Genomic DNA, 13,417 nt, shown 5'->3' with positions numbered 1-13,417 from the left:
ATTCCCTCTATCCTTGAACATAAAAATTATCCTTTTGTTGAAATAACACAAACAACTATTCTCTTTACACATACATCTGCCAAGAGCAGGAAGAGAAAGTCAAAGATGGAGTCAACTTTGGAAATATTTGCGGACACGATTACAAACGCCTTGAAGAATGATGAGTCGGAGCTTCTGTTGAAGATGCAAGCAACTCAGCATGAGCACGATCTTAAAGTTCCCTCCATGTTGACCCAGCTTATCACATGCCAACAACCACCTTTCTACCAGCAGGCAGTACAAGCTCCACATCTTTACTGCCCAACACAATCTTCGCTCATTCATTCCCCTCCATACCCCATGGCTTTATCTCAGTCTCCACCATTTGATATGTCCAATCAGTCTCTGTCTTTCCAACAAGATTTAGTTCAACCTCTTCCTTTTGGTAATGCCCTTCCACCATCTCACAATCCGAGTCAGCCCTTTAGACCAGAACGACCAAACCCTCGAGATCAGGCTCAGCGTGCATCCTTTAACCAGGCCTATAAAGTCACCCTACCCTCCCCCAGATGAACAGGCTTAAACTACTTTAACCTCCTAGGACCTGGCGTCCACATATGTGGACATCACATTTTGGGTTGTCTAGACCAAAATACTTAATTTTGCTCTACAGGAGCCTGATATCCACTTAAGAGGACGTTATACTGCCACTGTTCTATCAAAATTTTAAACGAATATCCTCATATATGGATCTCAAAAAGTCAGGTAAAAAAAAAAATCTGGTAATTCTTTGTTTCTACATTCATCGGGTCCCAATATACCCAAAGATCAAGGAGAAATTTAAAATGCATGCCACGGAAGAGTTCGGGTCTTAATAAATAAAAAGTTTGATGTGTGTTTCATAACAAAATAACTTTTTATGAAAAAAGTTATTTTTTCATACAAAAATAACTTTGAATACTTTATTTGACATTTTGTGAATGCACCACTTAACGTTCAAGATCAGCTTTATTGACCATGAGGTGAAACCACGGCTTTTGTGCCTTGACGTTGACTATGAAAAAACTGGGTCAGCACCTCTCTGATTCCCATTGGCTGAACATCTGGTAAGATGCCTCCTTCGGTACCTCTAGATAGAATCATGCAGAACAGCTATATCAGTTTCATTGTAGGCTTCATCGTGTTTTTCACACAAACTGTGGAGTGTGTAGCATGCACTTATTATTGTGGGAACAGTGTGGCTGTCCACATCAAGATGTTTCCCAAGGTACCTCCACCGACCCTCAAGTCGGCCAAATGCACACTCCACTGTCATCCTGGCTCTGCTGTGTCGCTCGTTGAAGTATTGTTGTTCTTCAGTTAGGGTTCCTGTATCTGCGTATCCCTTCAGCCGCCAGCTTCGCAGGGGATCTGCAGGGTCACCGAGCAGCATGACTGGAACTTCAACACCCATGATTTCTTCTGTAACCTAAGATAATGTGACTACAAGGTGACACACATGAACAAGGAAGAATGGTAAAATAATTTTAATTACAATTCACTGTGTTCAAAGATACTGACTGGTGGAAATAGCTCCCCTCTCTCTGCCATTGTGTATATCTCACAATTCTTGAGAACCCTGGCATCGCGAACGCTTCCTGGCCAAACAGTGTAGATGTCAGTGAAACTGTTGGGAAGACAACGTTGGAGAAACGTCAACATTTTATTTGTACTGTGTAATCTGCAGATTCTGACAGAAATCTATAACTATCCTTTGAAGCACCACTCCTCTCTAAAACAGCAATAAGGATCATTGGGGCGATCGTGGCTCAATAGTTGGGAGTTCGCCTTGCAATCGGAAGGTTGCTGGTTCGAGCCCCGGCTCCGACAGTCTCAATCATTGTGTCCTTGGGCGAGACACTTGACCTGTTGCCTACTGGTGGTGGTCAGAGGGCCCGGTGGCGCCAGTGTCCGGCAGCCTCGCCTCTGTCAGGGTGGCTGTGGCCGCCATCACCAGTGTGTGAATGGGTGGATGATTGGATGTGTAAAGCGCTTTGGGGTCCTTAGGGACTAGTAAAGCGCTATATAAATACAGGCCATTTACCATCATTATTAGGCCAAATGTAAATAACACAATAACTTTACTTTATAACTTAAAGCAAAATTGGGCCATCAGTCAAACGATACTGTTTGGTCTGGGTATGGGTGCAAGAAAATGCAATATGTTCTAATAAAATATATGAAAGCTGATGGTGAGGTGGGTACATTTCATTATGGAAACTTTTTCAAAAAGTTTTTAAGAGTTTTACTGCAACATATTTTTGTTACTATTATAGTATTAGTGAAAAAGTAACTGTTCACCACTACATTAAGCAACACTTGATTACTTATGAAATATTTATAAAGGGTCACTCATTGATTTAATGGTAATCATTTAAAAAATATGTTCCATAAAAAAACAATACAAGTAAAGTGAGTTTAAATGCACAGGGAAACAGATTCCTGAAAGCAGAGAAACTGAAGGAAAACAACACAAAAAGATCATCACAGTACTGTTCAAACAGTTACTTGCAACTACTACTTTTTGCTTCTATGTAGAAATGGTATTGTGGAGCTACAATACTAGAGTTTTGGCTACTCTACACAGCTCTGTATAAACGTTTGAGGCATTAAAATGTATGTTTTTTTCCTTTCAGTTTTTCATAATGAGTAGATCATAGTATGCTTACCAGAACTGATGGTCGATGATGCCCTGAAGGATGACAGAGTGCCAACCTTTGCAGTTGAATTAATCACAGTGATTGTCCCCAGGAGCAGTGATGGGAAAGTGACTCAACCCCCATCGCTGTCTGAAGCCTTCAATAACTTGCATCAGGTCATCTCCTCGAGGCTAAAAAAGAAAGCTTATAAATATCTACAAAATGAGTTGTTGTAACATGAAAGCTATTGAAATGTAAATAAAAATGTTTATCTTTAGATTTTAGAACAAAATGAATCACCTAACCTTTACATCTGGAAAAAGTATTTGTTAAAATGAAGCCAGCTAAGTGAGTCATTTCCATAAAAATTTAAAATTAGGAAAGATGGGAAACCAACCTGAAATTTACAGCAAATAGTTTTGAAGCTAAGAAACATTAAATCACTCTTAAAAGCCTTGTACTTTCTGTGAATGCATATATTTCATAAAAAACAAAAACTGCTAACAGAACCCTTTCTTGTTGTCTTTATAATAAAACATAACTTACTTGCTCTTATAAGAGCCACAGTGGAGGTGCCAGAGAGCCACATTTGGCTTTACAGCAGGTTAAAGATCCCTGGCCTAGGTGCTGTGGGATATTCAATTTTCTACATGTAAGTGGGAACCCTATGGAACGCCAGGACTGCCATAATGAATTAATTAAATACACCATTAAATAATTAATTAAATGTGGCAATAATTAATTAAAATTGGAATTAATTAATTAAATAAATAGTTATGACACATGTAATTAATTAATTATTGACACATTTAATTAATTATTTAATGATATATTTATTTATTTCATTTTGGCAGTCCCGGCGCCTGGCTCTCATCTTGAAATAATTTTATCTGTCAGCCTCACCCATCAAACTCAGGGGGCGGGGTTAACGCTGATCGAGTCAAAACCATTGCTTTGGCCTGGTGGCCATTGTTTCTAGCACACAACAACCGGCATGTGGAAGCTAACAGAACTGAGCTTTGAAAAACCCTGTGTGTGTGTCACCAAATACCGTTTTAATATTTTTTAGCCGAGAATGTAGTGGTTTAATCTTCATGTGTCTGGTCGGTTTGTCAAGATACAGCCTCTTTGCAAAAGTGCTTCGATGATTTCGGAGATGTCTGCCCAGTCTCACGGCAAAGCGTGGGATAGACCCGCTCGCCTCGCAAGCAATCCCACCGACAAAGCGCAGGCCCCGGTACACAGCTGTAGTAACCCCCGCTGACTTCTTTTACTGAGGTTATATTTATCGATGTTTTATTTCCTGATGTTCTTATGTGTCCTACGTGTTTCAGTCGCCAATTCTGAATTATAACTAACATTAAAAACATGTTTAAGGAGGCGAGAGAGCAAATAAATCTGTTTAACATCTGATCTTTGGGTTTTTGTTCAGTAATCAGCGTGACCTGTGTATAAACGCATAAAAGAGATAACGTTGGTGTTTCCGTCATGTAGTAACTGCTGGCTTTAACTGTACAAAGGTTGTTCGACACTATGAAACACATACAGACTTCATGATGTTCGGCTAATATTTTTATTGTGAATATTAATCATGAGGGTAAACGGCCCTGTACACCACGGAGCGAGGTCAGCATATCCATGATATCCTCAGCTCCATGAGTTAACACAAAGTTTCCCAGCTGACTATCTAACTGCCAACTATTCCAAAGACGTGAAAATATACAGCATAAAGAAAAGTGTAAGAGACTCAGCAGCAGATTAGAATAACAGTTATACATTTAATAAATCACCAAATGAATCCAAGAAACGAGCAAACCTGTTCGGACAGTTTGAGTTTGTATTCCCTCAGCTGCAGACTCGCTGCTGTTTAAATGTTTGAGAGGAAGATTAGATATAAACAAACGTCAAACATACACTGCAAAAAACGATTTTCAAGAAAGTAAAAAAACCCTTGTTTATGGACATTTTTTCTTATTTTTTGTCTAAAAAGAAAATATATTCTTAACAAGCAAGTTTTGCACAAGAAAATAAATCTTATTCTAGGAAAATATGTCTAACTTTTCCTTAAAAGGATATTTCAGCTCATCTTGAGCTTTATTTACCAGTTACAAGGTATGAAAACCGTTTGGTTGAAATTCCCTAATAAAAACAAGATTATTTTTCTCATTTCAAGAGTAAGGCCACTTAAACAGCTGCTCAGTTTAAGAAATGTATTTATTGACACTAAAGTGTAATAAAACTGCTGTCAAGTTTGACAAAACATGCACAAAAGCTGGAACTAAAAGCACATGATAAACATGAAATACAGGCCCATTTGAAAAACAGAAACGGCATAACTCATTCACTTTAGGCCATGTCAAACAGATTAATAGATCAGCATCAGACAAGTATCAGTACACATATCTTCACTGTGGCAATGCTACAATCGCATTCAACTGTCAGATTTGATAGAAAACTCAACAACAAAACTGTCCAAAACAATAACCTGATAATACAGTTCATGCATGTAAAGCAGTGTGCCTTTTATAAAACATCTGTTGAACTCATGTGTAGTCCAATTACATCACACAGGTAATATTTCATGACTGCATATGTCATATCTTTGTGTGTGAAACTGTAATATGGAGTGAAATCCATAAGATTATCAGCGGATATCAGCTCCGTTGCTTGTGCCATGTTTGGAATCTCTATCTTATATGACATGTAATCTTTGTCATAACAAATGGTATTGTGCTGCTGGAATTCAAAACAGTACAATGATGAATTGATCACATAGATATTTTTCACAAGCCCAAATATAGGTAAACCACTAGAACCAACAGCACAAACAATTAATGACCTATCCCTTATGTATTTGTTACCATTTAGATTAAGCCATTTAACAGTCACTGCATGGTTTACTTCATCATTTCCAAGGAAGGCCCTCATTTTTTCTTTTAAGTATGACATTATGCTTACTTCTGAGGTTGGTCCTAATGTGCATTCATTGGAAAAAATGGGGTGATCAAAACTATCCACATTCTGACAACATTCATACATTTGATTATGCTTTATTAAAGATTTGCAAACATTTTTAAAATTTATTTTTGACGCCCATTGTTTGAAAAAGCAATGTTTCGATTCAAATCTCATGCACATATGACGGACCATTGGTCCCAAACGTTTAATTTGGCTTGGTGTATGAATCAAATAATGTTGTTTTGGTGTGATGTTGTTATATGGGAATAGGGCTTTCATGTGCTTCAAGTGCTGTTCAATGAGGATTTTCAACTTGTTAATAGTCTGCAGACTGATGACAGGAGCAAGTAAAATCTGAACTATCTCAATGAGTTCAAGAATGAATGCGTAGTGTTCAGTACCTTTGGCTGCATCAATCAGAAATGGCAAAATTTTCAGAAGAACAATCATTTGCCCCGAGGACTGCTTCAACTTATTGTCACTGGAAGCTAATGTACTGTAGGTAATAACACTTGGTTTATCTCTAATATCAACTGGAGAGTATGGGAAACCAGTCACTGCAGCATTGAAGAGATCTAAGTCTAGCTCTCCCATGAGAACTAAGTGTTTCAACACACACTTTATTTCTAATGGAGCAATCCCTTCAAAAATTACATGCATCATGTCTTGGGGTGTTTGTTGGATCAAGTTGAATGCTGGGAAATTAATAAGTTTGCTTCTTCTGTTTATTCCATATGTTGTTTTTAAGCTGCTTCTTAGATACTCTGTGTTGGCCTTCTCAATTTCGCTACATTGCCGGACATGTCGTTCAAATGTCCGTTCCTCAAAGTTATCCTCATCAAAATAAATTTGCATGTCCTCAAATGAACATTCACACTGCCTGCATTTACTATGAGCAAACCCAACACCCTCTTTAAACCCGCAAAGCTCATGTTGCGCCAAAGTGTCTCCACATAATGAAACTAATGCTCCAAATATTTCACGTTCACCATTTCCAGTTTGAATTTTAACTCCATTATATAGCTTCACTAAGTCCTCATGCAGCCTTTGCAAGATTCCATCTACACCACATTCAGAAAGCGCACTCTTTTTTGCAATGGCAAGTAGACGAATGGCAGGTAGTTTTGATCGATATTTAGGATTAATGTTTCCCAAAGTATAATAGAACATTACCAACTTATTTTTGGAGGCATGAGACCCAAGTGGGTTACAAATTTCAATTTCATCTGAGTAAAGGATAATCTGTAAGGCAGAGGGGTGTGCAGAAAATAAACGGTGAGACTTCATGAGTTCTCCATCTATGATATCATATAAATACTCATTTCTCAAATTTTTCTGCTCATCTATCAATGCCAAAACTCTTGGATGGGACAATAACTGCTCCAAACTTCTGACAAGCGGAACATAATGAAAACATTTGGGCACAGTAGTGAGGAATCTTTTTTTCCCTTTTTTTCCCATGACAGCAGTATACCCAACACAAACCTCCTCGGACTCCACAAAATTGAAATTTCTCTTTATCACATCATCCTGCCTGTATGTTGTTGAAACAGAGGCAAATGGATCCTCAATCTGGTCGAAGACTGCCAAAACATCTTTTTCAAGTCCACTTCCATGATGCTGCTGGAAAACCTTTTGTACCTGACTTCTCAGATTATTGACCAACGATGCCTGATACTGTTGTAATGCTGCAACGACATCATTCACACCACTCTGAAAAACAGACAGAAAGGACAAACGACATCTTAGTTGTTTGCTATTAAAAGAGATTTATTTTTAGCGAATAGACAACTTATAATGTAAGGACTAATAACGTACGTAGCTCTGCAACCAAAAAAACTGCATAGAATTATTTGACTGTTTCTTATAGATTTTTTCCCTCACTGAAACTGAAGAAAAAAAAAAAATTTTTTTAAATTCCTTCTCGGATTTCTTGCAAAACTCAAATTTTTAGTTTAATTAAGATTACAATTTTCCTTTTTAAACTGAGACTAAGAGTTAGGTGGCAGAGGAAGGCTTGTGATGGGAGCAACCCTGAAAAGGATAGGCGGAGGCAAATGGATGGATGGCTGGAGACTATGACTGCCTTAGTTTACCTAAGGCAGTCATAGTCATTTGTTGGAAAGTTGGAGGCACATACAAGTGATGCTCGGTTTTGCATAGTTACTATTAGGATAATCAGAATGAATTAAAGGCTGTTACAGTTTAGGGAAATTGTTAATAATAAATGATGAAAAAAAATAGAGCCACATGTTAAAATAATCATTCTAATTTTGTATGAGCACAAACCTGTGAAAGACGATGTTTCTCTCTTGCAGTCAATACAAGAGCTGTTGCTTGTCTGGTAAGAACATCGTGGCAGGAGTCATCCTTCAGAAAAGAGAAATAAATATAGGAATGTTATAAACTGGTAAAATGTTTTATCAAAAGAAGTTGTTATTGTTCAGTAGTGATAGACTCACCATAGATTGGGATGATGCTACTCCATCTGCGAACCCGCTTGGACAAGCTGCTGAAATGTTTGGAGTCGAGGTATCATTGTTGGTCTGGGATGGAACAAGGGGCCTTTGCGAGATATGGGCACCATCATCGAAGCCAGAGTACAATGTCTTATTATTGTCAAAAGTACCAAAATGTTCGGGGCACACACTGTCTGGATCATGCTGTATTGTGTTTTGATCAATCACTGCATCTTCTCCTGAGTTCAATCTGGTGTCTACAGCTGCATCCATTGTTGGCTGGCTTGTTGGCTGGTTTTCGACCACTGGATCAGTCCTGTAGGCCCACATGTTACTCAGACTTCTGTTCTCCGCTGATGAGGGTTCCCTCCTAGAACTGCAATTGAGATTAATTGATTAATTGACTAGTTAAAGATATTAATTACAAGCTACACTGATCATTTCTAAATAATTCTATTCTGCATTTGATAATTTACTCCAAAATATGTATGTTTTCAGACTGAGTTTAATAAATTGTTACTAATTTATTGCTGATTGATATTTGGTAGCTTAACTGTAGTTTAAAAGCTTTAAAAATCCTCAAAAACCTAAACCTGGAAAGCTAAACTAAAGAACACAGGAAACATTGAAAATGTTGCAAAAACCTTACAACCTGGAGCAAGGAGCATGAGACATGAAAACCTGAGGGAGGGAACACAGATGACACAGAGGAGAAAATGCAGACGATCCGACAAAGAACAGAGGGAAGCACACACTAAATATACACACACACAGGGAAACGAGGAATTGGCAGACAGGTACGAAACACAGCTGACACTAATCAGATGAGAAGAGACCAGGGGGAAGGGCAACAGAATACACTGATGCAGGGCATGGGACTATCAAAGTAAAACAGGAATAAACATGAACATCAAACCAGGGACACTTGACTCAAGACAAGGGAGGCACGGAGAACACCTAAACACAGGAAATAATTAACAAATAACCAGGAAACTAACTGAAACAATGAATATTAATAAACACAAACAACCAAGGAGACTCTGGACCATGCCCATTGATTTATTTAAAACAAAAGTAAAAAAAAAATAAATAAAAATGGTGTTTTCTCTATTAGGAGAAATTAAGCACTCAGAAAAATTGTTTAGAAATAGCATTGATGTGGATCATAAGGAATTAGCATTAACATATCTACTGTTAAGCTGTAAACACAAGTAGGAATCTAACATGAATACTTTATATGATTATTTTCAAAGATATCAAAGTATATAGTCAGTCTCACCTTACAGATTTTTGTGTCCTAGTCGATCCGCTGCATCGTCCATTGCCAAGGTGGTCGGAGTGTGTTCGACGAATGTGATACCAAAATGAATTGTAAACACGATATTCTTTGACACATCCATCTATGCCACAAACTACACGGAAATCTGGACTATGGCTATGTGCAGAATTAATATGACTCAGTAAGGATTTGAGGGTCAGACCCACAAAAACGAAGCAGATAACACAGCGCCAAATCATTTTGTTTCACTGGTCTGTGAACCGTTTCTCCCATAAAGCCAAGATGACCAGGATTATTCCATTAAGGGGTAGGAATGGCTATCCTAATTCGGTGCCTTATAACAGCTGTACTAAGTAATAGTACCGACATGTCAGTATTTACTTAATATAATCTAACTAAATAGTTAAATCTTTAAATATATAGAATTTTATAGATATAAAACAGCGAACTAAACCATTTCTGTACACAACCCCATACTCCTGAGTTGGTACAGTCCAGCTTCGCGCCTCTAGCTTCGCGCCTCAAATTTGGATTGCAGGATTAGTAATATTTTTGGGTCCGGGATACAGTGGTACAGTGTGAAGAAATTAAGGCATGCTATGGAGAAACTGGACGAAATAACAATTGCCACCCTGAAAGGTATGTGACTGTTTTGTTTTTTCTATGTTTTGTGTTCTGCTATGTTGCATGGTAAGTCGCTAGCATGGCAGGCTATACCCGGTTGTTAGCTTAGCTTGTGCGGTTAGCTTAGTTGCATTAGCATATTTAAATATGCTAGTGCTATTACACTACATACATGGGTATTTCTGAAAACGGAGATTTTCCGTTTTCATTTAAAAAATAATCCCGTCCACACGGAAACGCAGAAATGAAGGAAAACGCTGCTAGGAACATGCCAAAGCAACAGGTGGCGATATATTCCTAACCGTGTAGAAATGTTGGCCAATCAGAAGTCTAGAAGCCTCGGTGGGAAATAGTAAAGAAAGATGGGGCATAGAAGCAGAACCCAGTCTGGAGGGACAGTAACTGTGTATATGTAAGTATTTAAACACTGCAGAGAGTACAATTAACAGTAACAGTATTGTAGAAATTCATTTCACCGAAACAATAACGTGGCGCACAAGGCCCACACCTTTGACGCTGCGTTTTCTCCGTTTTTCTCGTCCACACCTAAATGCAAAAAAGGAGTTTTCGAAAATATCCACCCTGGCAAGCGTTTTTAGAAATCTCCTTTTTCAGTGACTGAAAACGCTGTTTACGTGTGGACGAAAGGTGCAAGCGAATCACAAATATAATACTTTTTCCAGTCAATGGGAGGAAGGTAATTTAGAACCTGTGGAGCAGTCAGGAGGGAATATAATGGAATAGAGTATTGTTTTTAAATGGTAAATATTAAATTATGTTTCTTGTGCATCCTGTTTGTTACCCAAGCAAAGCTGTCAGCTGGCTTGCACATGAGGATGATGCAATGTAGTGATAATTGGAAACTCCTATTGCAGAAGCAAATGTTGGAGAAGACCTGCTCTCATCACTTTCACGAGATGACATCAAAGATCTGTTTCCTGGTCCTGAACATTTCCTCAGGCGTCGGGCTCTATGGCTTGCAGTGCACAAATGTGAAGAAGTAAGTTCTGTCCTATCGCTGTGTGACAAAACTGAGAACACACCAGCTTGTTTTATGCAGTTTCAAGTAATTCCACCAATACTCACTTAACAGATAGACAGTAGAATCTTCTTTAGTTTTGATTTAAATCAAGTGGCCCACACATTTATTAAATATACATATTTTTTATTGTTCAACACTTTACTGATATTTTGTTGTACTTTCTTTCATGTGTAGAGACCTAAAGTTCTTGTGCAATTTTATGTGAAATTAGCCCCATGTACACTGTATTTTAGAACAAGACTGCTGCTGAAAAAATGCTAACAACTACTGGAGATGGTGACTTCTCCAGAGAGGAACCCAGCACTTCTAAGTTTGTGACTATGTCCAACCCAGAGTACATAGTCTTCACAGACAGTGAACTTGAGCAAGCTCGACATTCCTACTTTGAAAAGAAGCGGCTGGGGACAGAGTGTGCTGAACCTTTGTCAAAGGAACTCTTTTGTCGACTTGTAAGAAACACCATGACAAACATGATTTCGATAGCAAGAGCAGCTGAAGACTCCAGATACCCCAGCAAACATGAGGTTGATGCCATGGCAAAGCGATTAATGGAGTACTACCCAATGCTTAAAGAAACGTGTGGTGAGTGGGTAAGTAGCATTTGCTCAATACCACTCTGTGTTAATCATGAGTGATGTATCTTATCATCTTTTAATTTTTACCGTTTGTACCTGTTAGGAGCATGTTGCTAAAAAGCTAATGAAGAGACTCTCCAATGTCAAAAGTCCAAGGAAGGGCAAAAAACCTCCTGCGAAGAAGCCAAGAAAGGATGGGAATGAAAGCGTTGCAAAAAGTGACAGCAGTGGGGAGTCCAGTGCATCAACTATTATTCTAGATAAATCACCAGTTAGATCGATGGGCACCCCAGTGCACCACCAGGATGGCAGTGATGAAGAATGTAAGTATAATATAATGCACCCTCTTATTACAGCCTGAGTGTAAATGTGGTTTGGACGATCCTTTTTTTTTTTTTTTTTTAAATTCTGCTAACAATGGAACACAACTACTTCACTGTTTATCTTGGAATCTTTGTGTTCCATTTAATAGTGACAACTTCACAGGATTAATGAACAATTTTAAGATAGGTGGTTAGTTAATTTGTTGATCTAATTTACAGAAATATTTTGGTATTTTTGTATTATTGTTTTGCACCAATAACAGATATATAAAGCCTTACTGTGGCAATAAATGATTTACACACCTCTGCTCTGTGTGTTTAGCTGGTTCAGCTGACTTCTTTGACAGCCAAAAAACCCAGGCAAGACACTACAAGACACTTCAAGAAATATACAAGACCAAAAAACCGAACAAAGCTGCTGTTACCCAACTGCTGAACCTGGAGTTTGAGTCTAGAAGACAATTCATTAACTCTGATGCTATAAAGGAGCAGGACAGAGCAGTGAAGATACTAGAGGCATATCCTTGTTTCAGAGAACTGGACCATGTAAGCAGCACTTATTTCTTTTAGCCATCCTGTTATTCCTTTGGGGACATTTTGATATGATTTTCAAATTTCTTAAATACTGGCCCTCATGTTTAAATTGTTATCACTTATTGTCAAGACCAGATACAGAGCTAGACAGATCTATCTCAGTTGGGTTTCTGTCTGTATTTTTCAGGTCCTTGATGAGCTGCGGAGAATTATTCAACCATCCAACTTGAAATACATTTCTGAGATGAAGGATAGATGGGAAATCTTCTACTCGAAGGTGCAGTTTTATGGTGTCATGAAGAAAGTTATGAAGCCGCCAAAAACTTTGGATGAAGGTAATGCTACAGTATCTTGATTTGTCTACATTTATGCTTTGCAGATTACATTATTTGCAATGCTTAATGGTGTTGCCCTGTCTTATTTTTCTTTTTTCAAACCAGTGGAACATGCAGCAGCTGTGTTCAGAGCCCTTCCCGTGCTTTTCCCTTCCAGCACAGTACCACCTAAGAAGCTGGGCATCTGTAGTGAGGCTTTTTTCCATGTCCTAAAGGTAAGGCTGCAATATTCTATGTGTATATATTGTTGAATTTTGCAGTTACTCATGTTTTCATTTTATATATTTTACTGTGGAGTCAGTCAAATATTCTTAAAGTTCAGATCCCCATAACATGTTGATGTTAATAAAACCTACAAAAAAAGTTGATCTATTTTAAACTGTAATGCAACTCAAAAATTGTATTTCTTACGGTCTTGTTCTAATCCTCTTTTTTTCTGTCATGTAGACTTCAGAAGACCCTGAAGGCTACCTGCGTCAGCGACCCCTGGCTTGTCCAGTTCTGCTTGTCTCTGAAGGCAACTGCATGATAGCTGTTGGAACCACACCAGTGAGCACTTTTGACCGGAAGGATCTTAATGAGGGACTGCTCTATCTGATGGCATATTACTATGCCCTCCACCTCACATATC

The 13,417-nt window shown here is 38.3% G+C and overlaps 1 protein-coding gene and 1 long non-coding RNA gene across 2 annotated transcripts; both read right to left on the bottom strand.

Moving 5' to 3' along the window:
- Positions 1-1,049: 1,049 nt before the first annotated feature.
- On the bottom strand, positions 1,050-7,076 carry LOC146656547 (uncharacterized). The gene is made up of 3 exons (XM_085425320.1): positions 5,684-7,076; positions 1,261-1,389; positions 1,050-1,108 (listed from the first exon to the last, which is right to left on the bottom strand). Exons 1-3 carry the CDS (start codon positions 7,074-7,076, stop codon positions 1,050-1,052), a joined length of 1,581 nt encoding a protein of 526 aa, XP_085281446.1.
- A 19-nt stretch (positions 7,077-7,095) lies between these two features.
- Positions 7,096-8,302, bottom strand: LOC146656546 (uncharacterized). The gene is made up of 3 exons (XR_014913894.1): positions 8,078-8,302; positions 7,905-7,985; positions 7,096-7,328 (listed from the first exon to the last, which is right to left on the bottom strand). It is a non-coding gene; the product is annotated as an uncharacterized LOC146656546 (long non-coding RNA).
- Positions 8,303-13,417: the final 5,115 nt, after the last annotated feature.

The sequence above is a fragment of the Rhamphochromis longiceps genome, linkage group LG12, assembly GCF_057381845.1.
Source record: "Rhamphochromis longiceps isolate RC_006_pf linkage group LG12, R_longiceps_female_GT1.1, whole genome shotgun sequence".
Taxonomy (NCBI): Eukaryota; Metazoa; Chordata; class Actinopteri; order Cichliformes; family Cichlidae; genus Rhamphochromis; species Rhamphochromis longiceps.
Note: the sequence above shows the minus strand (reverse complement) of the source record. Positions and strands in the feature narration are given on the sequence as shown.

Coding starts and splice junctions, on each gene's coding strand:
- LOC146656547 (XM_085425320.1), bottom strand. CDS start 7,076: ATGGGAAAAAAAGGGAAAAAAAGATTCCTCACTACTGTGCCCAAATGT. Junction 1,390..5,683: donor TAATCAAATGTATGAATGTT/GTCAGAATGTGG, acceptor GTGACCCTGCAG/ATCCCCTGCGAAGCTGGCGG. Junction 1,109..1,260: donor TGCATTTGGCCGACTTGAGG/GTCGGTGGAGGT, acceptor GATTCTATCTAG/AGGTACCGAAGGAGGCATCT.